Source organism: Kryptolebias marmoratus, linkage group LG14 (assembly GCF_001649575.2).
Source record: "Kryptolebias marmoratus isolate JLee-2015 linkage group LG14, ASM164957v2, whole genome shotgun sequence".
Lineage (NCBI taxonomy): Eukaryota > Metazoa > Chordata > Actinopteri > Cyprinodontiformes > Rivulidae > Kryptolebias > Kryptolebias marmoratus.
This window is the reverse complement of record NC_051443.1, coordinates 16,610,760-16,638,758: the sequence shown is the minus strand read 5'-3', so window position 1 is coordinate 16,638,758 and position 27,999 is coordinate 16,610,760. Positions and strand designations below refer to the sequence as shown.

The 27,999-nt window shown below is 42.8% G+C and overlaps 4 protein-coding genes across 6 annotated transcripts in view; 3 read left to right on the top strand and 1 right to left on the bottom strand.

Moving 5' to 3' along the window:
• Positions 1-11,514, top strand: sapcd2 (suppressor APC domain containing 2). The gene is made up of 6 exons (XM_017435728.2): positions 1-1,004; positions 4,699-4,832; positions 8,402-8,548; positions 8,891-8,992; positions 9,531-9,650; positions 9,747-11,514. Exons 1-6 carry the CDS (start codon positions 236-238, stop codon positions 9,873-9,875), a joined length of 1,401 nt encoding a protein of 466 aa, XP_017291217.1. The 5' UTR covers positions 1-235; the 3' UTR covers positions 9,876-11,514.
• A 146-nt stretch (positions 11,515-11,660) lies between these two features.
• Positions 11,661-17,347, top strand: LOC108247537 (proteinase-activated receptor 3). The gene is made up of 3 exons (XM_017435739.3): positions 11,661-12,984; positions 14,481-15,404; positions 15,472-17,347. Exons 2-3 carry the CDS (start codon positions 14,515-14,517, stop codon positions 15,539-15,541), a joined length of 960 nt encoding a protein of 319 aa, XP_017291228.1. The 5' UTR covers positions 11,661-12,984; positions 14,481-14,514; the 3' UTR covers positions 15,542-17,347.
• The window catches only part of LOC108247548 (zinc finger protein 664), a 17,537-nt gene continuing 5,629 nt past the window's right edge, over positions 16,092-27,999 (bottom strand). The window contains exons 1-2 of one of the 2 annotated variants that reach the window (XM_017435763.3): positions 21,725-22,114; positions 16,092-19,688 (exon numbers count right to left, since the gene is read on the bottom strand). In XM_017435763.3, the coding sequence (XP_017291252.1) occupies positions 18,337-19,688; positions 21,725-21,926 (1,554 nt within the window). In that variant the 5' untranslated portion in view covers positions 21,927-22,114 and the 3' untranslated portion in view covers positions 16,092-18,336. Of the gene's footprint in view, positions 19,689-21,724; positions 22,115-27,999 lie in introns of those variants that run through there. The other variant, XM_025010472.2, reaches the window with a different exon arrangement.
• The window catches only part of LOC108247532 (PH and SEC7 domain-containing protein 4), a 12,809-nt gene continuing 8,628 nt past the window's right edge, over positions 23,819-27,999 (top strand). Inside the window, exons 1-4 of one of the 2 annotated variants that reach the window (XM_017435732.3) lie at positions 23,819-24,122; positions 25,619-26,259; positions 26,532-26,613; positions 26,750-27,155. In XM_017435732.3, coding sequence (XP_017291221.1) covers positions 25,762-26,259; positions 26,532-26,613; positions 26,750-27,155 — 986 coding nt within the window. In that variant the 5' untranslated portion in view covers positions 23,819-24,122; positions 25,619-25,761. Of the gene's footprint in view, positions 24,123-25,008; positions 25,458-25,618; positions 26,260-26,531; positions 26,614-26,749; positions 27,156-27,999 lie in introns of those variants that run through there. The other variant, XM_017435731.3, reaches the window with a different exon arrangement.

The window sequence follows — 27,999 nt, the reverse complement described above, 5'->3', positions numbered from 1 at the left end:
ATGGATCACTGAGCTGCAGGGTTTCGATGGAGAGGAGAGGTACTTGGCCACGACGGTGAATTATCGACATTTTTTGTGGGTGAATAATAACTTAAAAAGTATGTTTTTGTGGTCCAGCCAGAAAGCAAAAGTTGCATTTAAAAAAAAATTGCTTAACTCCGCGATTACACGCTGTTAGTCGGCTCGTGTCGGTGTGTTTTTGAGTAATTAAGTTTGGAAAGTTATCAATACCTTCATGGCTTTGATAGCGACTGACCAGAGCTGCAAACCGAACGGGACCTCGGTGATTTACCACAGAGTTGGGGCGAGAAAAGACGTGATTCAAGCCCCTTTGGACGGCTTTAAAACGAACAAAATGCAACCCAAAGAGACGGATTATTCCACAGACGGGCTGCCCAAAGCTTTCCTACACAGTTTAAGGACGCTTTTTGACATTTTGGACGACAGCGGACGAGGCTATGTCCACATCTCGGAGATTGAGAGCCGCTGGCAGGGCGCGGACACCCGGGAGCTGCCGGGCGGCGTGCTGGGCTGCCTCAGGAGGGTCACCCCGCCGCACGGCTGCCTCACCTTCGAGCGCTTCGTGGCCGGGCTGCGGTACTCCATGCTCAACCCGGAGAACAGCGCGCACTTCAAGGCCCAGGCCGCCGTGCAGCCCCTGCCGCAGAAACCCGCGCCCCTCGGACCGCGGGTCGAGGGCAAGGTCCGCCCGCTGGGGCCGAGCAACGTGACGAACACCCAGCAGCTGCACCGGGGGTCCTCGCTGCAGAGCCGGGCCAGGCCGGAGGAAGGCTCCGGGTACCCCGCGTGCGGACAGGTGCGCTACGGCGCGGGCTTCCAGAGGTCCGGGCGCAGTTTGGAGCGGGTTACCGTGAGCCCGGAGGACGGGGCTTACCGGACCGACCCGGTCCACCCTGGCACCACAGCAGCTCAGCCTCAGCAGGGCCAGATTAGGGCGATTGAGTCTCTGGCCCTGGAGTCCCCTCAGCTCCATCATGATCCATGTAAGTGTCCCTTTTGGCCAAAATAAAAGAGAGCTGATGCCCTCTTCTAGTAATAATATTAGTCCTAATAACAATCATCAACATCCAGGTATAATATCATGATTAATATATGCTAAATATGCTCAAATTACATTTTAGGAAGCAGTTATTGTAATACAGTATGTTGTCATGAACAGTATTTATAAAACTCCAGAGTTTTTCCACATTTTTTCCACTTTATGTTGTAAAAACCAACTTTATATTTGCATGTTTTTATCTTTAATAATCCACATACAAAATGGTAATTGTGGGTAAACTAAAATAAGTTTTTACCAAAATTCTTTTTTTCTTCTCAGTCTCATCTCTTTTTGCATTTTTAATTTTGCTTTGAATGACAAAATCACTTTGCAGGAACACACTTTTTATTGTGTTTAAAACCACATATGTAGAACAGAATAGAATATGTGTGAATTGACTGTAATCAGATTTGAATCATAACCAGATCCATGATCTGGACTTATTTTTTTGTTTTGTTTTGTACAGTGCCCTGAGATGACTTTGGTTATAAATTGGTGTTATATAAATAAACCATTTAAACCTTTATGCATCACTCAGCAGGGAAATTCACATTGATGCAACGACAAGGGTAGAGATCAAGATTTAAACAAAAAAAGAAAAGAAAGAAATTCTTAGTTTCATCATATGTCATTTGTTGCACATCTACCAGCTCCCCTTCCCTTTTATAATCTCATTGGATACATTGAACCGTCTTGTCTGCACATATCTGCAGAGTTTTTGCGTGTTGGCGTTGGTGCACACAGCTGGAGTTTTCCGGGTAAAAATAGCCCTAACGAAGGAAGCCCTTAGCTGAATCTCAGCGAGGCTCAGTAGGAGCGGCTGCTGGATTCTGACAGGCTTGCCTCTCGTCTATCAGCTTTGTGTCACGGCTTAAACACGGCCTGGTCGTCGGCCCCGAGTGCCCAGCCCCCGGTTGAATAATTGCTACTGTTAACCCCAGGCGAGGTCAGGGAATCGTTGTTGTCAGCGATTCCCTGACGGGTCATTGTTGCGGGTCAGCCACGTTGTTCCTCTCAGATGGAAGAACGAAGGGACAGTCATTTCAGCTCCACTTGATGTTGGAGGATCCCCCCATACTTGCCCCGTTATTAGTTTGTTTGTGTTTACAGGTTTTCTGTTTTGCTTTCTCTGTGTCTCTCACATACACACCAACATTCATTCAGCACAAATCCGTCCGAGTTTGACTCGTCTTTAGAAACTCGAGCCTGTCTGGAGCTATAATAATAGACTTTCTCTTGTTATCTCTGTCCTGCCCTCAGGGCCTTCACTGCTGAAACCACTTGTACTCAGGACAGAGTTAGCTTCTCCTTAGGTGGATGGATAGATAGTAAATCTTTTACTTTCAGTAACGCTGACATTGAGGGATTATTAGGCGATTAGCTCTATTACTCTAATGCTCTTCATTCATTTGTTTACTTGTCAGATATATTTCGCAGGAATGCATGCATTTCAGGTCCTGCACTGTGTGCAACATTTTAAGCTTTCTGGATAATTTCCCCCAGTTATGCATATGCTGTAATTTTGAATCTGTTGAGAGTTTGCCTGTTTTACCTGATCTGTAAAGGAGTCGTCCCCCTGCAGAGGGATCAGCTGTACAGTCTTGTGTCCCGGTTTTGACAGGTAGCAGGTTTTTCTGACCTCAGCAGCTCTGGCACAGAACAAAGCTCACACATTTGATTGTTTTTGGTCGTCTGTGTTCTGAGGTAACGCCACTCCGATGTAATCGTCCCCTAAAATTGCGGCAACGCTTTTCGGATTGGCATTTTCTAACCGAAAAACCCACACCTTACTGCTTAGCACCGGTGCTGTAAGTCTTGTTTCTGCCATTAAATCTATCGAAACTGCAGCAGACAAGTCCTTGTTAGGTGCAGTTTACCACAGCTTGCTGTTTTTGGGGTGAAACATCCAGCTGTTACACATCAGCGTGAAGTTTAGGAGTTTGAATGCTTCCGGCCACAACTCGGACCGACTGTCATCAAAAATCACTAAACCCGTGTGGGTTTAGTCCAGATGCAGTTGAATCCTCCCCCGCCAGCTGCAGCCTCATCACAGATTTGGTTTTGAGAAAAGCACTGGTTCAGTGCGCCTAAATCTTTAAACCTGGGTGGGATGACGCGACTCTTTAGATACCACAGAAAAATGCACGGATAAGTTACACAACTTAATACGCTTGGTTTGGGCAGCTTGAATGCAACTCCTCCACGTTTGATTTGCTTTTTTTTTTTTTCAGATGTTACAACACAATCTCAAAAACGGTACAAATATTCACATAAAAAGGGGAGTTGACTGAGAGTTTTTAATAAAGGTTAAAATGGGAGGAAAAATGCTCATTAAAAAAGGCAAGGCAACTTTGTGAACAAGTTATTTTACTTCTTAAAAACAATGTTTCTCAAAGTAGGGCTGGAAGGGGTCAGAACATTTTTATTGTTTATCTGGTTTTATTTAAACGTTTCAGAAGAGGAAAAAAATCACAAACACAAAATAAAACTCAGCTCTCCACGTACAGCAGCATATATACTCAGAGCTCAGAGGCAACTGGTTGTACATGTTATACACACAATGAAACATAAAATAAAATTTAAAAAGTAAGCTAATACAAATTAGGGACTGAGTACAGAAAGGTGCAAGTTAGGAATAAAACAAAATCCAAAAGCCAGATTTTGCATTAGAGCCCCTTTGCAAAAGTAATATTGTGGTGGTGGCGTTCAACACCGCTCTCTGCAAGGTGAAAACGAGTGTGTAGATACTGGAACGTGTCTGTCTGCCATCCTGACCTGGCCCTATTAGAGAGCACCTCCCAAAATGCTTTATCTCCAGGAGTTCTTCATCGTTTTTCAGTGCTGTGAGAGGGAACGATGGCAGTAAAACCTTTTTTTTTTTCCCAAACACTTTTATTTTAATGTTTGGCAGGACCTAATGGCTTGTATTCATACATTGTTTTGTTTTTTTACCATCCAAATCTTGTTTTGCTGTTGCACTCTTTGTTTTTCAAGTGATCAGCAGTAAAACTCCACATTTGTACACACTCTTCATTCAGTCATTCACCTCTCCCTGCAGTGATTAAAACACCAGCATCTTTGTCCAAATGCTTACCGCAGTGTTTTATTTTGAATAGTTTGTAATTGTGTCTCAGAGCAAGACCTATTCAGAGCCAGATGAGCCAAAGATGTAATCAGCAGAGAGGTTTTTTTTTTGAGCCTCAGCTGCAGATTTTTCACATATTTTCTTCTGCTCCACTGAACTCATCTTAGACAAACAATCAAACCAGGGACAAGAAATACTCGCCAAACTGTTCGGCTGCTGTAACGGTGCCAGACCCGTTCAAAGATTACAGCTCCCTCCTGTGGTGTAAAACAGCAAACTGATCGCAAGTCAAATGAAGGTTTTGTCTGAACACGTCTTGCTCTTAGTTCACATTATTTGAACAAATACAACATGTGACCAAAGTCCCTGAACCAAACAGAGGATGCAAATGTTTAGCTGTAATCCAGGACAAAATCATCTCTTTATTCTTTTGGAATAACAAGTCTTTTTGTCTGTAACTTCATTTATCAGTCGTTATGACTGATAAATGATGCTGTGTAATTCTAATGTTTGGCACCAGTGACTGCAGTGTTTTTTTTTTTGTTCTGTCTAGGCGTTGTGAAATCAGGTTTACCGAGATCTCAGAGCGAATCAGCGACAGGGTTCAACGGAGGTTCCAGACGACACGGGCGGAGTCGGGAGGAGCAGAGGAGGCATACCATCTCCAATGGAGTGGATTATGAAATGGTTAGCGTATGAACACACACCCCGCACCTACACAGAATCAAGAATAACATTTTCGCCTCGGTGCGATTAGACTGTTGCCACTAAGTACACCTGCAGTGTTTCAACTGATGTGTGTCAGCTCAATATCAAATGTTTATGAAATATAAAAGAGTTTGAATTCCTAAATTTCTAAAGTTGCTATTGTGAACATTGGTACGGTTTGTGTTAAATACTGCATCCGTTTATCAACTCCAATCAATTTGATAGCATCGCTGTGAAAAAAGCTGCAATTTGTTTTATTTTCTCTGTTCTGTGAACTATTCTGTCATTAATTGATTCAAATACATGTTCTAAGAATCTAGTCAAGGATGAAACTCTATTCAGATTTTATTTATAAGTGTAAGAATTTTAAAAATGAGCTAACAGATGAAAAAAATAGTTACATTTTAGAGATTACACTTGCAAAAAAAAGAAGCAAAAACTCATCCTATCTTAAATACTAATGGCTCACTTAAAGACTGCATCTTTATCTCTTGGATTGTGGATTAAACCATATTTATGTTCTTGGACACCTCATAGGTCAAGGGTGATCACTGTTGCTTTCAAGGCGATTGGGTCAAAGGTCAAGGTCACAGATAACCCCTTTGTTAAAAACTTGTCTCTGCTCCTACATGTGACCCTTCTGTTCCCGTTGGTTTGTTTGTCTGACTTTAAGCAAAGATCAGGTAAAAACTGATGAAGAAATGTTCAGGAAGTGTTCGGGTTGTCACAACAAACAATGGATTACATTTTGGTGATGATCTGGATTATGATCTGGATCGCACTATTTCTTAATCACGCTGTGGCCTTGGTGGAGGTTTTTCCATCTCTGAATGCTTCTAGTTAAATATATTTTCTTGATAGAAAGTTCTTTTAAATTTTTTTTACACTGGCATATCAATTAGTTGTGAAACAAATCTATAATTGCCTCATTGCACTGCCTGTTAAACCAGATAAGATGTGACTATTTGCATTCAAATGTGTGACATTGTAAGTATCCATTCAGGATTTGTGGTTGTTTTAATTGTCTTGAGTAGTTTTTCCTGGGTTATAAAGCAGAGCCTTGGTGGTGAAAGTCTTTCTGAGAGGAATAAAAGGTCTGTTTTAAGTTTGTTCATAATAGTAAAAGACGTTTAAGAGATAAATGTCTGACAGTATTTTACTTATTTGGACAAAAGGAGGTAACATGATAGGAAAATGTATTGAAATAATTCCCAGCGCAGGTTATTTCACTTCCTATTGGTGCAGAAGTCCCCCTCCCATCCCTCTGCCCCTTGCTGGCCCCCTGCTGGCCCCCTCGCTCTGCTGCGCTGCTCCTCCCACCCTCCAGCGGAGCTCAGGCCTCCTCTGGCGTTTTGTCTCTTCCCCTGCTTCATCATTTCTCCCCTCTTTCTAGCTCACCTCCTGTCCCTCCTTTCTTTCTCTGTGTTTTTGTGTTGCTGTCTCTGTCCCTTCTCCTCCTGGCTTCTGTGTCTGGAGAGGCTGACATATTGCCCCACCTCCTCCCCCTTCCTCCCCTTCCTCCCCCCCTTTCCCCTCCATCCCTCCCACCCTGGCCAGCTTGGCCCACTGCTGTCCCGATGGTAGTGAGCCGGGTCGGGCCCAGGGGCCTGGTCGAAGTAGAGGAGTCGCTCGGCTCAGCCGGCCCAGCCTGGACGGCCGTGTGGGCTGCCTACACGACTGTCTTCATCCCCCTCAGCAACAGCCTCTACAGCAGCAAGGCCCTGCACTTTTTCCTCTGGGTGAGTAGGACGAGAGGGAAGGAGTCGATGGATTTAAAGGTTGCCTTTGGGAAGAGTAGTTCAAGATGTAAGACTGCGCATCCAGTTATTCTGATAAATTGTTGTGACAGTTCAGACAATACAGGAAATGCGGGAAGTAAGAGGTTGTGATCTCTCTCATGTAGTTGGAATTCAGTGTCAGTGTGTTTGTTGGACAGGACTGTCGTTGTTATTCTAGAAAGGAAGAGAAATGTTTGTTGGTTTATTACCGTGTCCTGGAGCCTGCGCTAAATATAAAATAAATTACTGTAACCTACACGTTCAACACATTTATCCTGTGAAAATAAATGTGATTTAGTGATTACATTTCTCTTCATAAAGTAAGAAACTGTTTCCTGTTAAACTTCAGTTTGTTTGCTTTTTTTAACATTAAATACACCTAAAAATAAATGTGTTGATCAAAAAGAATCTGTAGAGCTTTAATTATGATTCGTTGCCTTCAAGCTGAGTGACAGAATTCAGTGAGAACAAAACCATCAGATATTGAAAATTTTATGTTTGTTTCTTCAGATGGTTACAAAAAATGAATATCAGATGAAAAAATAACAACTATCAAGTTAATTAGAGACTTTTGGATGGAAATATTCTACAATTCTGCGTCACTTTTTTAGACTAAATAATAATCAGATATGATAAAAAGCACATTTTTGACATACTTTTAGACTTGTTCATGTCATTTACCCTGTTGTTTAGGACTTCAGCCCCTGCTGTTCTTTGTTTTGTGTGGTTAAACAGATTGTGCCGTGGGTGTCTTGTTGTTAGGTGTGCTTTTGTTGTTTTTTATTTGTGTGTGTTTATTCAGGCAGACGAGAGCACGGAAACCCACATGTACATTATTCCACAGCTTCTCATGCCCTTGATGTCCTGCTTCCTCACGCTGTTTTTCTCCTCTTTGCTGCTTTTTTTTTTTCTTTTTCCGATTGGTTTTGCTGCCTGCGGCTCAGTCCACATTCACACAGCCTGACGCTGGGTCTCGCTTCACTCTTGGCAAAGACCCCCTGACTCCCGCCGCCTCTTTCTCTGTAAACACCCTGTTCACCTACAGCGGTTTGATTTTGGTCCCTCGCCGGGCTGTGATCGCGGCGTTTCTCCTGCTGTATGAGTGATGGGTCGGTGGAATGTAGCGAGCAGCTCAGGGTTGGAGCGATGGTTCGGACAGAAAACTGACGCACCAGGTGGCTGAATGCCAGCAGTGAGGCCTGGACCGAGGCAGTGTGCAGCTTGGACAGCCTGGTCAGCACAACTCAATACAGCCTTGCTGGGTTGCAAACACACACACACACAGACACACACACTCACACATTTCTCTTTCACAAACACACACACACACTGGGGTGGCCATAGTTGAAGTGGAGCCACTGTTTACCCCTTTCTTAGGTTGCTGTGTGGTTGCCATGACGCCGGACTCATTTCTCCTCTAAACATTGTTCAGGACGGGAAAGAGTTTGGCACAATTGGTGCGGCGCCATTGTCTCATCCAGCACAAAGGAGTGTGCTGCAGATGCCTTGTGAAAAACTGGGAGTTTGTCTACGGTGCAGACTGCTGGTGGACCGCAATCTTTGATTCGATTAAATCTTGGCAGCAATTTAGCGATGGCACGAGAAACTAAAAACAACATGTTGGAGTCAGCGCAGAACTTGACGCCAAGCAAATCTGTTTCTGATTTAAGCTCTTCTCGTTTCCCCCTTTTTTTTTCTTCCTACTATTTCACTTCTCTCCTGTCACTTCTGCTTCACTCTCCTTCTTTTAACCTTTTTTAACTCTCGCAGCTGAAGCAAATGAAAGAGCTGGAGCAGGAGAAGGACTCCCTGCTGGCAGGCCTGGAAGTGGTGGAGCGGGCCCGAGACTGGTACCAGGGCCAAATCCACAATGTCACAGAGAAACAGCGGCAGGTCGGGCAAAGTTCTCACTGTACGGTAAGGTCAAAGCCCGCTGTGAGGAAGCAAAAAAACACGCTTACACAAAGGTAACTTAAAAAATTTACAGATGTTCATCATAATGAAAACAAAAAAACTTTATCACAAAACTTAGCATCACCAGTTTACAAACTAATGTGTAAACGCACGTATTTTAAAAATCTTGTGGACAAATGAGAATAATTGGATGTTTTTAGGACAACAAAACATCTCTTGATCTAAAAAGCAGGACATAACAAAAGCTTTTTTTTTAAACACAGAAATGGTTCCTGCTTGCCATTATACTGCAGTAGTTCTCTGTTCATTTTCTCTTTTTGTTTTTTTTTTTTTGTTTTATTTCAGGACTTTTTCACAGAAGCCAGTCAGAGTCGCATGAACGTTCTCATTCCCAAATTACAAGATGTCAACCGCTCCCTTAATGACCTGATTTCCTGCCCCGGAATGGTGAGTCTTAAATCCTGGGATTCTGGGATGTGATAATAAAAGTATAGGTTGGTGAAAACATCTGTTCCTGTCCCGTTTCTGTGTTACTCACAGAATCCCAGCTGATTCTATTTTATTCAGTGTAGTAACTCTGAAGTCAGAGACGTTTTTCAGAGCACAGGAAACAGCATGTCACCTGAAGTGCTGTGTGGACACTGTAGTAAAAGTTTGGTTTGAGCTTATTTAGTCATGCTTAGATCCCGAAGTGCTCAGAAGTTGGGGTTTTCAAAGAACTTCCCTCTGAGAAGGTTGGCTTTCCATCCAGGAGTTCCTGTATGTTACAAATCCAACTAAACCCACAGACAAAATGAGCAACAGCATGCTTAAAATTCAGCTTACATCAGTGATTTGTTCCCTTGAAATACTAGAAAAGAAACATGAACATGTCCTAAAATATTCTTTAGAGAATCCCGATTTGAACCTGAAATAGGCAGACTGTTTAGAAGCCTGGATGTAGAGTATTTCTTATAAACTTTGTGATTTCTTGTTCGTTTCTTAGCCCTCGTTTCCTTCAGACGGGGCTCATACTGCAGTGCTGTCCACGAACTCCCAGCCTCCGGCCCCGGCTCCCCCTCAGGCCATCCAGAGACTGAAGGACCAGAACCGACTTCTCACTCAGGTTCAACACAGTCTACTCCCTCTTTCCTACACCGTGTAACTAATATTTAATCAAAGCGGCCCTTTTTGTGAGCGTCTCGGCTTTGTGCTCCTGCAGGAGGTGACAGAGAAGAGTGAGCGGATCGCTCAGCTGGAGCAGGAGAAGTCGGCCTTGATAAAGCAGCTTTTTGAGGCTCGCTCCCGCAGCGCTCAAGACACCAGCACCTTGGATTCCACTTTCATCTGAAAGCAGCTTTACTTCACCCAAACTCATCATCATCATCATCATCATCATCATCAGCAGCAGCAGCAGCAGCACCAAGTATCAGATAGGAATCATTGTGATGTCGTGTCAACATGTTTGTGCTGGTCTGGAGGAGAACTGAATAACTTCTGTTTACCCAACTGACCATTTATGGCAGTAATGCACCTTTAGTAGCCATATAACACACCAGCACCCTCCGCCACACCCCAAACCAAAGCATGCACTACCTGGATATGATCACTCCTGACTCGCGTGACCCGAAAGGGTTGTTCTGCAGAAACACTCCCACTAAGCCGGAAAACCGAAGCACTCTTAAAATCAAGCAGATCTCCTTGATCCCAATCACTCCATTTCGTGTAGGATTACAAACATCTGCAGGATCTCCTCTCCCTCTCCTGAAAGATGGATTTGTATTTACTTTTGCTGCTCAACTGCACAAAGAACAGAACATGAACTTCAAGTAGCACAAACAAAGCTGTTGGACAGCGAGGAACAGTTTGTTTGTGGAGGAAAGAAACGCCATACTTCTGCAAATGAAAACAAACCCACTTGCTGTGACCTATTAGATACTCCTTTTTTTCCAGTTTGGTACTTTTATCTAATCATTAGGAAGACCTATTTTGTTCTAGACTTTTAGTCTTTCCTTTCTCTTAATGTACATTTATTGTATTTTCTTTTTAGTTTTTGCAGTGTGTGTTTTCACGGAGAGGATTTACTGAAATGCTTGTCTGTGTTATATATTAGCCTGTTTCATATTGAGACTTTTTTTAGTTGTTTTCACAAGTGAATTGTGGACTATTTCCAATGTTTCAAAGAACATTGACAGTAACAATTAATTCTCTCACTTAGCCGTAATGATGAAAGCTATTACCTTGATTAATACACTAAACACGCGTCCATGAAACTGATGAGCGGGAAAATTACAAAGCATCAAACCTCATCAGCACTTGCTTGTGGTTGTAAATCTTCAGGGCTGCAGTGTACACGTAAAAATGCCTAAAAAGTGAAAAACAGAAAAAAAGGAAGGACAGTCTACAAGCCCAAGAGATGTGGGAGAGAGAGAGACGGACTGGAGAAATCTGGAAGTTTGCATGTTGAAGGAAGCTGTTAAGAATGATAGACGGCGTTGTGAGATGATTCTGATCTGTCGGACGCAAAGAGAATTATTAAAAAAAACAAACAAGCGGCCCATTTCTCTAGCTATCCCGGCTTCACGTTTACAGCTCAAAATATCCTCTGCTGAGGAGAGATTTAAGCCGGAAACGTGGAGCCAAGACGTTAGCACAGATAGGAAAACCTGTACTATCTTCATGTAAGTTCTGTTTTGCCAGAATCGTCCTGGACACAGACGCTTTTAGACTTTTAAACCCACAAAGCCATCCACAAGTTTACAGACGTACTTAGCTGGTGGGTGGCATTAGAAGGAAACTAGTAGGTTTGTGTCTTTATGGTACTGCTGGGATGTCCGCACGTGTCTGTGTCCCACGTCTTTGAGTCCAAGCTTCTCGCTGCTCAGTTTACTTACGTTGTGAATCTCTTATCCTTTTTTCCAACTGAGAGTACTGAAACTGAAGGGGAAAAGTCGAAAGAAAAGCAGTCAAATAAAGAGAATTTGGTTGTATTTTATGTACTTAGTGCATTTTTTTTAATCGCAAGCTTCCTTCTCTTTCCCTCTTTGTCATTTTGATGACTGCGTTTATATGCAAATCCCTACAAAACAAGATGTTTAAGCTCTGCTTCATATCTATTGCGCTTTTATAAATATTAACACGCCATTCATCTTAAAGATGTCTGAACTCTGGATGTTATTTCCTCTTCAGGCTATGCTTGTTTTCTCTTCTCTCATATGTATCTACTGTTAAAAATCTGCCTAATATCTAGATTTTATCACAACAGTCACTTTGTTTCAACAATATTCCTTCATTCTGAACAGAATAAAGACCATAGCATGAATACAAATCAAATATTTAGGCTCATACATCTGTAGTGGGGTTCATTTACGACTTTATAAAGTGCCACTGATCAATAAAGTGGGTCAAGTAGACAAAAATAAAGCCAGCTTTGCAGTTCTGGGTGTTCCTGAGCTGCTTAGTAAGGGAGACGCCTCTGCAAACCAGTTCAGACACAAACAGACTAAAGAAAATAAATTAGAGTCGAGCTATGACAAGAAAACTGTTCAAACAGCTTGAACCGACCTCAGAACCTCCCACCGGGGCAACAAACACAACCAAGACAGAACCCTAAAGTTTAATAAGCATCAACGATGTTTACTGTTGTTTTAGTGAAGTTTCCACAGAGGGAGTCCTGCACACTGCTGTCTTTTCCACTCGCTGAGATTAGTTATGAAAAGGTCAGAGGTCAAGCCTGTGTATGCCAGTCGGAGTACGGGGTGACAAAACAGACAGGCACGCCGTCCCCGTGTAACCTGTTACACAATGTTACAGCAAATTTAATCAGATCTGATTTCCAGGATGGTTGCATCAGTTGTTTACCGCCGATTTTCCGTCAGGCACCATCCGGTTTGTTGCATCACTGCCGATCGGTGTGAACGGAGTGCCCCCGACGTGCCTGTTTCTCCCTCCTTGCTCCTTATCCACACTGGCTGCCATCTGATTTCACATCTCTAGTTGTTTTTCACCGCAAATGGGCTTTACCGCCTTCTTGGTTTATGGGCATTTAATGTAAAAATGTGTCGACTGCACAGGGGTCAGACGAAAGGCGCCGAGGCCTCCAGGGGGACATCCTCAGCTTCTGCGCTGTGATTGGACGATCTGACAGCTCCCTGAAGTGTTGGCTCACAATCCAAAAGATGTTTGTTCATTTGAAGTTGTTGTTTTTTTTCAGGGGGGGGTGAAGGTTTCCTTGAGACTTTGACTGAGTCCCACAGAGCAGGTGGGTGGTGTTAACTGATAACTGAATTTAAAGCAAGGCATCCCTGTTCCCGCTCATCTCCGTGCCCTCTGCAGGCGCGCGGCGTGTGTGACGAGCAGAGGTCTGCGCGGGCGTCTGAGAGGGAAATGACCTGAAGTGTGGCAGCAGCAGCAGCAGCTCAGAGAGGAGCATTTCACACCAGCCTGGGAGCCACTCAAAGGTAGGAGCCGCCGGCTAAAATGAAAAGCAACATTGGATAAAAACCTTCAACTGACAAAATGCATGTCAGCGATTCCATCTGCGCTTCATTAAATACGCTAAATATTTTGTTCTTGATTTCCACACTACAAATGAAACGCGACATTTTAAATACCAGATCACACGTCAATAAGTATCATAGTACAGAATGTTCATCTTTCTTATATCTAATCTTTAAGTTTGCTGTTGAAATTGATCATTTTTTTACAGTATTTTGTCAGAAAACTGCAACACTTTTTAAGTTTTTAATTAAATAAAACCACTTAAGGGAAGTACTATATGTGTTGCAAATATATGGAGTATGAAGTTGTTGCATAAGTCAGTGTACAAACTAAACATAAGATTTCTCCCACGCATTTGTAATTTTTTTTGTATGTGATCATTTTTATGGTGCAGTGACTTCATTAGAATTGCAACTGAGCTAAAGGTTTAATATATATCCCTTGAGTGAAATTAGGTTATAATGACAGTATATAATTAAAAAATACTTGTCAAATGATGCAACAAGAGCTAGTCTTGGGTTGTGTTGAATGAAATGCCAAATATATACACGGCGTCACAAAACGAAACTCTGCGGAACAGCCTGGGAACAATAACCGCTCTGTGCTCGACCAGCGTGTTTGCTCCTAATCATTTATCATAAAACGGAGTCTGCTCAGCACCAGAGATCACAGGCAAATTCCCACTGTCACAGCAACAGAAAGGTCATTTAAATATTATAATACAAAAAAAAAGACTGCAGCATTTATGGTGCAGCACTGAAAATGAAGGAAAGGGTTTTAAAAAAAAATCATTAAAAAAAGTTCATTGCAGCGATTCAGGGTTGAAAACCTTTTTTCTTACAGGACGCTGGCTTTATCTTCTTCATCTGACCTTTCTAAGCTTTGTTGATGACCGCAGACTCGGGTTTTCTTCTTAACGCAGTTCCACTTTTTTGTTGTTGTTGTTGCATCTTCCGCTTTCAGTCGCATTTGACACTTTTGTAAAAGTAACTCTTTCTCAGCAAAATGCCCCAACAGCTGCAGACAAGAACCCGAAATTGGAAGGGGCGAAATACTTAACGTACCCGAAGAGATCATGTAGTCACAAAGAAACACTCTTTTTTAGGCTGTCTTAGGTTATGGTCTAAAGGCAAAAAAATTACAGTTTAGAGGTTTTTTCTTATTTATTTCTTTAGATTTTGTTTGTAAATGTCATTAAAAACCCACAAAAATAAAAAGGTATTGCTGCTTACATCAGTCCTCAGTGGATTTGTATGAAACCTAATTGTTCTAAATGCATAGAAATACATTAACTATGCATTAATTATAGATTTGTATGAATTGTGATTTTATAAAAGATGTTTTTTATGCTAAAGTGACAGAGGAAGAACTGAGGTTAGCATTTCTTTAACCCTTTGAAGAGCTCATCATGTCTCTGAGATGTTTCTGATTCTCTAACGACTGATTTATTTGCCAGATCGTTGCTTCTCTGGGCGAGCTGAGCGGCTGGCATGGACGCCCTGAGCTTCAACTCCTCTGCGCTCTTGGTCTCTCACAGACCTGCCAACCTGACCGGCCAGCCGACGGTCTACGAGAGCTGCAGAGGGATGCCCGCGGTCCTCATCTGGTACCTCGGCCTGCAGTTCGCGAACATGTTCGTGGGCATCCCGGCCAACCTCGCCGTGCTGCGGCTCATCCACAAGAACAGGGGCGACTCCTGCACCTCCGACATCTTCGTCTTTCACCTGGCGGTTTTGGACTTGCTGTTTTGCCTCATCCCTCCCCTGGAGCTGATCCAAATCGTCCTCTTCACCAGCAGCACCACCTGGTACGTCCTGCGCTTCTTCTACGGCATCAAAGACTTCTCGCCGCTCTTCCTGTCCTGCATCTGCCTGGACCGCTACGTGGCTGTGATGCACCCCATCACCTTCACTGCTCTCAAGGACCGCAAACACAGGACGGTCCTGGCCTTCGTGGTCTGGCTCGTCATCCTGGCCTACGCCTCCGCCAAATGCGCAGGCGGCATCGTCAACTTCGAGAAGGTCTTTACGGTGATGATCCTCGCCACGTTCGCTTTCATGGTGTTCTGCAACGTGTCCATTCTCTGCGCCCTGCGGCAGTCCGGCCCCGGCAGAGACACCATGCACCCCGTGAAGAAGAGAGCCTTCAGGACGGTCCTCGTCATCCTGGTCATCATCGTCTTCAACTACTTCCCTCCTGTCGCGCTCTTCCCTTTCCAGGACTATTTCTCTAAAGACGTGTTTTGCTGCTACGTTCACTACGTGGCCTTCGGCCTGATGGACTTCAGCAGCACCATTCAGCCTCTGCTCTACCTGTCCAGGGAGAAGCCGACGTGGAAACTCTGCTGCTGCCAGACCCGAACCGACACAGAGCAAACCAAGTAAGACCATACACAGGTGTGTTTTTTTTTTGGATATGTATTCATTTTCCATTTCTGCTTCATCCAGCTCAGAGTCACAGGCAGTCTGGACCACATCCCAAATGAAGTTCCCATTTGGAAAACTGAGCCAAAGTTAAGGAAGCACAATCTCACCCAGAACCTTCTTGCTCTGAGGAGACTGCTTTAACCTCCTGGGACCTGGCACATTTCACTTCGCATTCCTTGATTCACATCAGGTCCCGACTAGCAAAGAGAAATAAAAGAAAATGCACGTCATGCAAGAGTTCGGGTCTTAGGAGGTTGAACCTAAAAAAAAAAAAGAGCAGCAATAAAAATCAAGTGATCACACCCTACGGCGCCCCGCACCATGATGCCAGGAGCAACACGACTCTTCACAACTTTGACAAAACTGAATCAGTTGGAGGTGATTTAGCTTACAGGGTTGATGTAAATCACCAAAGATATTGTGTAATAGGCTGTGCTTTAACTTTGTGTTTAGGATGATGCTTAGCTACAACCACACCAAATTCTAGCTCAATATTAGTAAAACTGGCTGAATTATAGCTCTTTTTGTGCGCAAAAAGTCAGAGGATCTCAGTCTTGGAGTTTGTGAATAAGATCAGTAGTTAGTATGGTGTTTTAGTATTTGAATTAAAAAAATAAAACTGGATACATCAGCACAACGTGTTGGGGTTAATATAGTGCTTTAATTCAGACACAAATCACATCAAATCACAATGAAAGTCTATGAAGAAAGACTAACTGTACACTGATACATGCGATTGCAAACATGGAGATGTATATGTATATATCTCAACCAGTTGCCATAACAAATTGAAGCTGTATGTGTCAAAAAATGACTTTAAAAACAAAAAATTGGCCACACTTTGTGGTATAATTGTTAAACTTCACATTCTGAGCAGTTTCCCCAATTGTACAGACCAACGTTACTTCCAGAGAGAGCCACTAATCTGAACGCATGTCATCAATACAGAGTATTTACAGCCACATCGTCACTAACATCACTAAGCACGTAGAATATTTGCACTTTGATGGGTCTAACCTTACAGTTTCATTATTTACAGCTCTTTTATTGGTTGTCTTAAGCTACTTTTATTCGGCGTTTCAACAAAAACAGAACAAAAAAAAAGTCACTTATTAATGCCAGGCGGGTGACGTCCTGTTTTTTTTTTGTTTGCAAACGACACCCATTCGAAGAGTTCGGATGAAAAGCTAGAACCACCCCACGGAACATCTACCTCTCTTACAGTTTGCTGTGCACAAGAAAACGACGTGAGCAGCAGAGCTTTTCCGTTGAAGGTATTACTCACATGACAGTGCTAAACACTTAAAACTACTGAACAACAGCAGTGTATTGGACTGGAACAACTAGCACAAAAACAGCTTTTAGGACCAAACTGGATCCTGAAAATAAGCTCAGCTCAAGCTTCTTTGGAACTTAACAACCATTCGCTGGTAAATAAAACAAAAAGAAAACATTTTAAACCGGCGATTTATGAAGTTGGGGTTGAAAAATAATGGCTCACTACATTTGTTATGAGATAAAATGTGTTACAAGTCTGTAAAAATAACACAAAGGTTGTTCTTGTCATCATAAACCGTTTAAATGGCTTAATTGTAATATTATGAGCAAAGATAAGGGGTCAGAAGTTTCTGCTGCTGTTATTTTGTTGGTCAGAAGCTGAAACGTTTGGAAACCAAAGCTTTAAACCACATATCTGACTCATAGTTATTGGCTAAAACATTGGCTTTAATATAAGTAATATATTCCCTTTTTGTTATTGTGTTTAAGGCTTTGACTTGAGAACTGTGTGTGCAGGATGTCTTAAGTTCGAGGGAGATTTAAACATGATAAGCATCCCCCCTTATGGTTTGTTCAGAAAAGGATGACAACATGGGAAAAAAAAAAAAAAAAAAAAAGAGTCCGAAGAAGAGGAAGAAGAACTCTCTGTCCCACTTGGCCCATTCCAAGCTCTGCTTTTAAGGCACACATGAGCAAAATACGGCCCAAGGTCCAGAAGTGGCCACTGTACCACGTCCATCCGGTCCCTGACATCCTCAAACGAAGCAAAACAACAACAATAATAATAATAATAAAAATACTATGAATGAGAACTTGAGTTATATCCAAAAAAAAAAAAAAAATCTTGAGAACAATTAAATCGATGTCAAACAACCCTTGAAACCCGTTCACAGAAAGCTTGTTTGTTTTGAGCTGAAACAGACAAAGAGATGACTCAGAAAGGTAGATTTTTCCCCTCCTCAACAAAGATTAAATTAACTCTTACAAGTGTCAGTCCACAGGCAGTACTGTTTAATAATATGCTAAATATTTGAATCAAGCATGCCACCTATGCTGCAAACTCGTCCCCGGAGGAAAAAGAAAAGAAACCAAAACGAACCCAGAAAGCATCTTCTTGCGTGTATCAGAGCGAGCGTATTTACAAAGCAAATCGACAACACCGAAGATGCGACACATGTCACACGGGTGAAACAGCCATTTTTTATATTTGTTGGACGCAGGAAACATAACCGGGCCCCTCAACTCGATGTGTGGCCCCTTCAATCGTTTTAAATAAGTCCGAAAAGGGTCCTCTGTTACCCACCCGTTTAAAAGGTTAAACACAACATAATCCAGTACATCCAGTTGGAACGTCAGATTAAATCGTTTGTGAACTCAACACAAAGGAGATTTCAGCCGAAGTATCTGTTTTATCGTCTCTGTTCAAGATTTAAACACACACACAAAAATAATACAGTATTTGATAAGATCAAATTTAGGTACTTGGAAATGGATGTTTGATTTTTTTGATCTGAAACGTTACTCAGTCACAATATGAGTTTCCACATCAACTATTTAACTTAGATTTTCATCACGCCTGGGGAGGAAAAAAAAAAAAAAAGTCTCAGATTAAGGTTCGAGCGCGTTTGTCGTGGCCTCACTGGTGCTCGCCTCGCCCTGCTCCTTCTGCTCCTTGGACGCGTGTGACTTCATGTGCTTCTTGAGCGAGGACTTGTCGGTGTAGGCCTTCCCGCACTGGCCGCAGGGGAACAGCGTCTCTTTGGTGTGCAGCAGCTCGTGCCTCTTCAGGTGGCCGGAGCGGCTGAAGCTCTTGGTGCAGTAGCCGCAGCTGAACGGCTTCTCGCCCGTGTGGATGCGCATGTGGATGGTGACGTGGCTCATCTGGCTGAAGGTCTTCTTGCAGATCTCGCAGTTGTACGGCCTCTCGCCCGTGTGCGTCCGGGTGTGGATCTTCAGGTCGCCCAGGACCTTGAACCTCTTGTCGCAGTGGGCGCAGCAGTACGGCTTCTCGCCCGTGTGCAGCCTCCGGTGGATGCACAGGTTCCCCGGGTTGCTGAAGGTTTTGCCGCACTGCCGGCACACGTAGGGCCTCTCGCCGGTGTGCGTCCGCATGTGCGCTTTGAGCAGGTTGTGCGCGCTGAAGCGCTTCCGGCAGAACGAGCAGGAGTACGGCTTCTCGCCGGTGTGGCCGCTTTTGTGGATCTTGAGCTGGCGGGCGTGAGTGTACGCCTTGTTGCAGATGTTGCAGATGAAGGCCTTCCCGCCCGAGTGGGAGCGCATGTGGGATTTGAGGAGGTTGATCCGGCCGAAGCGCCTCCCGCAGATGCTGCAGTCGTGGGTTTCCTCGCCGCTGTGCGTCTTGAGGTGGACGTTGAGCGACGTCTCGTCCGTAAAAGTCTCCGGACAGGCGGCGCAGCTGAAAAAGGAGTTTCCCTTTTCTAGAAACTCCTCCGCCGCCGAGTCGCTTTGATTAGACGTTTCTTCTCGCTCCACGTCCTGCGAGCTGCCTTCCTCCGGGTCCATCTCGGATTTCTGATACTCCAACACGTGCTTCAGCTGTGGCTGAGGCAAAGCATCCGGAGCTGCCAGCGCCTCGTTCTCCTCGTCCTCAGCCTTGGTGAAGTGGCTGTCATTTTGCATGGACTTCATCATCATGTCGAAGAACAACGACGGCTGCGAGAGATCGATGGCGCCGTTTTCGTTCATGCTGGACTGCGGGTTTACGGGAAGCGGGACTCCAGCGGCGGTGTTGGCACACGGCTGCTCTCCCGGTGGATCTGCCTGCAGGCTAAATGAGGACGACGACGGGCTCTCCCTGATCTTGCCTTTGGTCTTTCTCCTGGAGCTCTTCTTGTCGCTGCTGCATATGGACACCTTGAACGTACCCTGTGTGGAGCTGGAGGGTTGATCGGGCCACTCCGAAGTGGAAAACTGCTCAGCAGCATCTTGTTCACATGAATCTGAAAGGCAGACGTAAGAATAATGATAAGAATAGTAGAAAAAGAGATTTTAATTATTATTAATATTATTATAACAAAAACATCTGATTAACCTACAGATGTGGCCAGAAATAAAAGAGAACTGGTTTTCTAATAGACGCAATCCCTGTTTTCCCCACTGGGAGGAGCTCTAACCACAGAAATGTATTGGATCTGAAGCCATCTATTTAAGTTTTACATAATTCAGAATTCATGCTGACATTTAAAGGTTGAATCTATGTCAACACGCATTTGGCAGTTAACTCCATTTCTTTAATACTGTCACATTAAAACCTTTATAATTCTCCTACCAACATTTTTCTTTTTTTTTCTTCCAGACTGCTTTGACCTGTTGAGTTATGTCTTACCTCCTATATTGAGCTCAGTCAGAAGAACTTCAAAACTTGGGTTTTCTTCAGTTGCAACTGTCTGAAATTTTACACTCTAAACAAATAGTATATTACTGTTATTTACTGCCACCCCATTAGGTCCTTGAAAAGGTAAAAAAAAGTGCATAAAAAAAGAAAATAAAATATTCTTTTTCATCTCACCACATTATTACTGGCATTAAAATACAACCCGTAGGTGCAGTGTTGTCTGTGAAGATGGCCTCACGGTGTTTATTTTATGCTGTCAGTTACAAATAAAGAAAACACAGGTTCATATCTTGGTGTATTTTTGATGTTTGAATGACTCACAAGCGTTTAGGGGTTTTAGTAAAAAAGAAAAAGAATAAAATGTTGAAAATATGCATCAGAAACTCTGACAGGTTGTTGAAAATCACTTAAAAAATTAATGATTTTAGACTTACAGTACATTAATTAGTATACAAAGTACTACAGTAACACAGAAGGAACAGTGATGTATTACAGTAAGTATTCGCAGTGTTCTCCGGGTTTATCACCCAATTTATACACACTTAAAAGCTGCAAGTAATGATCAGTGAAATTAACTGGTTCTATTGTTTACCCCTGACCTACACACATCCCTGCTTATCGTCTCTGTTCTGCACTATTGTCTGTTAGCAAACTGAGTGAAACTCTCTGAAAACAATCATTGGACACACATCTGATTAACTTTCAGAGTCAGCCCCAAATCAAGATGGACGCCACAACTGAAAGACAAGCAGAACACACACAAAAATGGCCATAACTCAGTCGAATTCACAGATACAGAGCTGCAATTTGGAGTGGTAGTAGCTGAGAGTCACCTCTAACACATACTTGGACCTCTAACAGATCCAACAAGATCTTAGCTTCAAACCTTGGCATGCAAAGTGGGCGGTCGATCTGTATTCCTTTACTGAATACTTGTTTCATTGATTATATTTATTTATGTAATGGAAGTAAATAACTAAGTGGCTCTCAATGGTTACTACCTTTCACCTACATACAGCACTGCATAAATGCCTTCTTATATTGAGCCTTTCCTGCTGATTTGCTGTGTTTTAATGTGGCTAACAGACATGCAGACAAAATAACTACATGGGAATTCCTGGCATTCCATTCAAGGCCTAGGAGGAATGCTAGGCCGTGCAGGCTAAAGTTTTAAACAATGGTCTCTCGCAATGTTAGAACTAGCCCTTATCAGAGTATGTGTTGGGGGAACATTTCAGCCACTAGCACACCAAATTTGAGCTCAGTAGCTCAAAAACTGACCGAGTTGTAGCCATTTTCTTCGCGGTTGCTAAGGTCGATTAGCTGGCGGCCATCTTGAATCGCGTTGACTCCAAAAGTTAATTAGCTGTCGGGCGTACATCCACTGATTGCTTCCTCGGAGTCCCACTAAAACCCGTCGAGGGCTTCGTCGTGAGATATTTTGCTAACAGGGAGACGGACGGGGGACACGCACGCGCGCGCTCATGCACACAGGCAGGCAGACAAAGGCAATTAAACGATCGCCCATGCCCATAATGGCGGCGGGCGATAACGATCAAACCCGTGAAGACACAATAAGTTTAAAAAGAAATGTCAGCGAAGCTTGCATGTTCTGTTCAGGCGGGCACTTGGAGAACGTACCTCCCCCGTCAGCGGACTCTGGACTTTTTTGTGCAAACAGCAGCCGCTTCAGGCCCTCGTTTTCGGACTGGATCCTCTGCATTGCGCCCTGATACTCGGACAGTGTCCGCTCCACCGAGTCCAGGATTTCGTTCACGGTCGCTTTGAAGATCGAGTTCAGCGAAGACTCCAGGAATAGTTTCAACTCACTCGACTTGTCCATGGCTTTCCGTGCAGCCCCAGACTGCAAAGCACCTCGCCGCGGGGGTCTGGAGAAAGTTCAACGTCCCTTGAGGTGGCAGGGGGAGTGGGAGAAGAGGAAAAAAAAAAAAAAAAAAAAAAAAGCCCTAGCCTTTCTGTCGAGCTCTGCCGCCGTGTGCGGAACCAACAAAAGAGCGAGAAAGGCCCAATTTTATTTTTCAGCTGAGCTCACAGACCTGAGGCGCGCCCCCTGCTGGTACGGAGATAAACCGCTGTCATTTTATTCCGTCTACAGCAAGCGAGTTTATCATATAATAATTAGACAAGCAGCTACCCACAATTCAGTTCTTTCTAGTGAAAATGAACACATTAGAAACCTGGAATGCCCCTTGTTCTAACCACAATCAATATTTCAGATGCCACTTTTTACCCATTTATCTATACCCGTCTTTCATCCAATCTATCTTTTAAACCTTATAATTGTTACAATTGAACATCTTAAACCTAGTTTTGTATATTTATTCTAGCAGTAGTGTTAATTTTAATATCTTTAGTTTTAAATTCTGACTAAAATGAGCGGGAACTTGCTATTACTGTTAGGTAAAAGAGAAATGCTATTACTGTTAGGTAAAAGGAATAAGCTTGTGATTGATTATGTGCTACAACAGCCTGCCATAAACACAACACAAATACGAATGATTGTTGCGATTTAGAGCAGTTTGCTTTAAATAATTATTTCTATTGTTATGTTTTCAGCAAATGATATAAAAACTAAAATAATTAAGGTATTTAACAACGCTACAACATTAGTCATGACATCAAAACCCGTTACAGCAACAAGTAAATTTCTATAACTATTTCCATTAAGCAATGCTAATATTTCAAAAGTAACCGTAATTTAAGACGTCTATTAAAAATTGCACATATTTATTAAAATTAATGATACTTGTAATAATTATAAACCTAAAAAGAAGCTTTTAAAGCTTATGAGGAATAACAGCAAGTAGCTTAGCTAATTAATGCTAATTAGCTTAGTTAAACGTTTAGCATTAGCACTTAGCATTAGCTAAACTAATTAGCTAACGCTTTTCATGCTTTCGCTAATTTGCTGGTATACCGCAAAGTTGGTGCACACTAAATAACTTTTAGCATTAGGTTTAAATAAAGTATTAATTTCTTTTTAAATATCACGATAAAACGAGTTGCAGTAAAAAGGGTGAGTAAAAACTGTAACTGATGGTAAAGTTATAGCTTCTAATTAGCTTTTACAGTTTTTAAAAGGTAGACATAATCCTTTGAAAATTACCTAATCATAAAGAGAGTAAAATAAACCGTCATTATTAGGGCCATTGTAATAGTGAATTGTGCAATATTGATCTGTTTACATTAGCTGTACACATTTTGCAGCTACTAATGAGCTCAGGCCTGTGTGTATGCATGCATACCAGTGCAAATATTTAATTTTATTTGGTTTACTGTTGCAACTTGATTGCTCCATCAGACTTTACTACAAGTATATCAGAGATTTACTGTTTTTTTTAAAAAAGAAGGATCCAGTTGGTTCTCATTTATAAAAAGTGTCAGGAATGCCTGGTTGTCTTAAACTGGCTTTTCTGCCAGCGGCGTGAAGCCTGTGGACCAGTAGAAGCAGGCTGAGGTGACTGCTTGTGTAAATTTGAATCCACCTTCTGGTTTTACCACTTGTCCCTGGTGTGTCTAAACTGTCTGCAGGAATGAAGCTGATCCACTCCCCTTACCTGGCCTGTGTGTGTGTGCTTGCATGCCTCCAAGGCCGTGGGCGTGGGGCAAGGCCTCTCAGGTGTCTTTTGGGCTCCGGAGTCATCTGCCAATCAGAAACTAGCTTTTCTTCCTTGTTGTTACAACTCAGGACAGTTCCCCCATCCTTCCTGTAATGCTACACAGAGGCTAACGAGAGAGAGGGAGGGAGACACAGGTACCGATGTGGACGGGAAGCTTAAAAGAGAACAACGAGGACTTTCATGTACCTCCGTGTGACATAAAGGTTGCCTAGCTTTAAGGCAGCAGCTGTGTGGTTTGTTTAAGCAGAGCAGGTTCAAACACCACCAGTTTAGAGTTATGTATGCTTCAGCGTGAGCGTCTGTGAACGCACAGCGGCACTTTTCCCTCCCACAAGTCCTGACTTAAAACCTCACAAGCTGGTTGATCATATGATGTTGCTTTTAAGCGCCTGGAGGGGGTAAGTCATGCTTTACCGTCAACTGATTCTTCCTCAAGTGATTTCTTTTTCGGCTTTGTGCTCGGTTTGCTCAAACCTTACAGTCTGTGTACATTCTCATTCAGAAATAATTTCACACCTCTCGTTATTGCTCGTTCCTCTTTTGTATGCGTTTGGTTCACTCAGGTATGACTCTTTAAAATTTGTACTTCCTAAACCTGTGATGTGCTGTAAAAACTTCCCATGCTTAGTAACAACTTCTCTTCAGCACATAGGCATACTGCATTGGTAAACAAGGTCTATTTAGCATTTCCTGTTGTGTTTTTTTATTTTCCCTTTAGAAAGAGTCACACTCCTCTCATCGTATCTTCTAGTTTTAAATGACAACATTGCTAGAAAAGATACCATCTTGCCCCGCTGAACAACTTTGTTTCTACTTGAAACACTTTAGTTTAGATCATAGATCGGAGTTTTAAGTTGGAGCTGTCTAGTTTTCAAACGAACCAAAGTCTTATGTGAATTCGGTTTTATTTTCTATTTTAATCTACTTAATTTTTACAAGAAAAAAAAAACCCTAAACATAATTGTTTGGAAAGAGACGATCTGTATCAAAGTGTCTCCCATCTTTAAGTATCAGATATTCTCGTGTCAGAGCATAATTTAATTGCATATGATGTGCTCTGGTAATCATGAACTCTCGTGCTGAAGCACCCTGACAGGAACTGAGAAATGAGCACCCACACAGGAAATGTGGTCAAGGTTTGTTCCGGATGTTGGGTGACATGATGTGAATAGAATAAGTGAGATAGACAGAAAGTTTTAGAGAAAAAAAAAAAAAGGAAGAAATTTATGTAAAAAAGAAGGAGATAGCTAAAATGGCAGATTAGTTCAAATTTAGTAAACTTGCAGTAATACAAACACGGGAAATATGTTGTTGACATTTTGTTGCTGGCGTTGTGGCGGGGAGGAAGATACTTTGTTTGTGTTGACAACAGGCAGTTCAGGAGTTTCAGACAGTTTTATCCCTCAGCCACAATGCATTGTGGTGATAAACACGATAAACAGAGGACCCAAACGGCTGAACTAGTCATTAGACGGAGCCCCTTAACCCCACCCTCCGCGTCGATTCTCGATCCAGCTTACTGTACACACCTCCGTTTCCTTCTCTTTATCTCGCTCATTTGTTCGCCGATCTATTCGGCAGCCAGGAAGTAGAAAAAGGTTCTTTTGTGACTTTTCACTTAAGGCTCTGCTGCGCTGCACATCTGCAGTGACGGCACAGGGACGTTAAAACGGTTGACAAATGAGGAGGATGGGAAGGAAAACCGACAAAAACGAGATTATGCTGCTTCACAGGTGATATTGTTTGTTTTGTTTTTTTGTTGCTGGTTTGGAAGATTTCCAAAACAGGCGAGAAAGATTACACATCCGATCAAAATTTAAGGAAATAATTATGCTTCTTTGGCTGAAATTTTACTTTTAAATGCTAATGTTTGTTTGTTTTTTTTCTCCTTCAGGGCTCACAATAATGGCACTTTACGGACTGATCACCCCTAACCCAGCAGCGGAGGATATTTTGTAGGTAAAGAGCCTTCACAGCTTCAGCATCTTTCACTGAAACTCACAGAGGCTGGTAAACCGAGCGGCCTCAGAGGAGCTAATGGAGGAGGAAAACCCGTGCGGCGCCATGCCAGATTGTGTGGAAGCGGTTCTCCCTCAGCCTGAACAGGAGTCTCGGACCTCAGCGGACCAGCGGAGCATCAACGGAGAGCCGAAGGTTATAGTGTGGGGCGAGACAGAGGTGCAGATAAACCGAACAGAGGAGCCGAACGAGTTCAGTTTCCCTTCAAAGGCTGAAGAGGCCGAGCACTGTGAGGAAACGACGTGGCCACCTCACCACATCACCTGTACCGGCCGTCCGATCTCGGTGGCCACGGTGCAATGGGACATGCCCGATTCCTGCGCAGAGACTCCTTTACTCATGACTGACAGCAGCTTGGCCAATGAGCTGGATTTTAGGAGCCTAATCAGCACTTCCCCCTCCCTTCACCAGCCTCAAGAGGTTGATTTTGAGCTTTTCGAGCAGGAGGACAAAGAGGAACAGGATGATGCAGAGTTTCTGAACTCAACTATTGCATGCTCAGGAAATAACCATCAGGTATGTGAGGATTACAAGAGGGAGTTGTGTGTGTGTGTGTCCTCATCCTTCTGTTGAAACTATCTGTTTGTATGAGTGAACACACTCATTTGTTATTAACCCTTGATTCACTGCCGTCGTTATTTATTTTTCACTGACACGGGCTGCTGCGGTAGGCTGAGAAGCCGTAACGCTGGTCGGCTGACGCTCGAGTTCAGCTTCATGAGCTCACTGGAAATCACAAGTTTTTTCACTCACATCCTATGTTAACTGGCCTGTGTTGCAACTTCCAGCCATGTGATGCTGCAGATGCAGAAGAAACGAAGACACAGGAAAAGGAAGATTCGGCACATGAGCTGTCAGACAGCGACAATGGTACGCTGCGCTCAGAATAACTTTCTTAGACTTTAAACAGAGAATCTTTGGTCTTGTTTTGCTCAGTTTGAGAGGAAATGTGTTCTCATGTTTGTATTTCTCGTCTCATTTCTGACTAATCTTCTTGTAACTCTAGAGAACGCGGCTTTAGAGGAAGACGGGGGACGTTCATTACCGTCAGCTGCTGTTGCAACCGAGGACTTCACAGAAAATGTTGAGGGTAGCCAAGGCTCAAAAGATGCCGTGGAGGATTTTATAGACCTGAAACCAGAAGAGGAACAAGAAGTCGGCGTTCTGGTGACCAGGCAGGAAGACCCGGAGGTGGAGCAACCTTCAGCAAATGAGGCTGAGAACGAAAGGGAAAACGAAGGCGCCGGCGAGGTTCGAGAGCAACAGAACGTGACTGGCAGCTCGGGCGAGGAAGAACGGACTTCAGCGGGTGACGCCGAGGCCGAAGAAGGGGACGAGGGCGAGAGTGTGACTTACGTTTACGGCGAGGAAGAAAGTGAGGAGGCAAAAACTGACAGCTTTCTCGGAGATGTGTGAGTAAAAAAAGGACAACAGAAAACATCTATTAACAGATAACCCAAAAAGAACAGCCAAAATAAAAGTGAAAAGCTGTCAGATATACTGACTTCCACCAAATAAGAACCACTGTAAGTTTTGATCGTAACTTAACCTGAATCGGTATACAAAAAGTTCTTTTAGTTTTGGAAGAACGCAATTTTAAGTTTCCTTTTACACTGAAAACTTTCCAATACAGTTAGTATTCAGTTCTGATCCAACAAACCTTAAAATGGATCAAATTCTTTTAAATTATTATTCAGGACATCTAAAAGTATTTGGTGTTTATTGAGTTTTGATACAACCTCGAATGAACAACCCGCATAACATACCTCACATATTTCTAAAAAAAAAAAAAAAAACTAAGAGAAAATGCAGAAATACTCTGAAAAAATGTATCCAAAACTTACTTCAAGTCTTTTATTTTAGGGAATTTATCTGACTACATTTGACTGTCAGCAGTTTGTTGTCACTTCCTTTCTAAATTCCAATAAAAGCAGCAAAAACATTTTCATACACTACTTCTGCATTTTGAAGCAGCATTTGTTCAATAAATACAACGCTGTGTAAAACAGAGAGGTTTTATCTAATCAAAGTTACTGGTGACTATCGGATGATTCTTTATTATATCCTGATGCTCAAAAGCTCCTGAAGGGGATAGGCAACTTACAAAATAGTTACAGGTGCTGGTCATAAAATTAGAATATCATGAAAAAGTAGATTGATTTCAGTAATTCCATTTAAAAAGTGAAACTTGTATATTATATTCATACATTACATACAAACTCATATATTTCAAATGTTTATTTCGTTTAGTTTTGA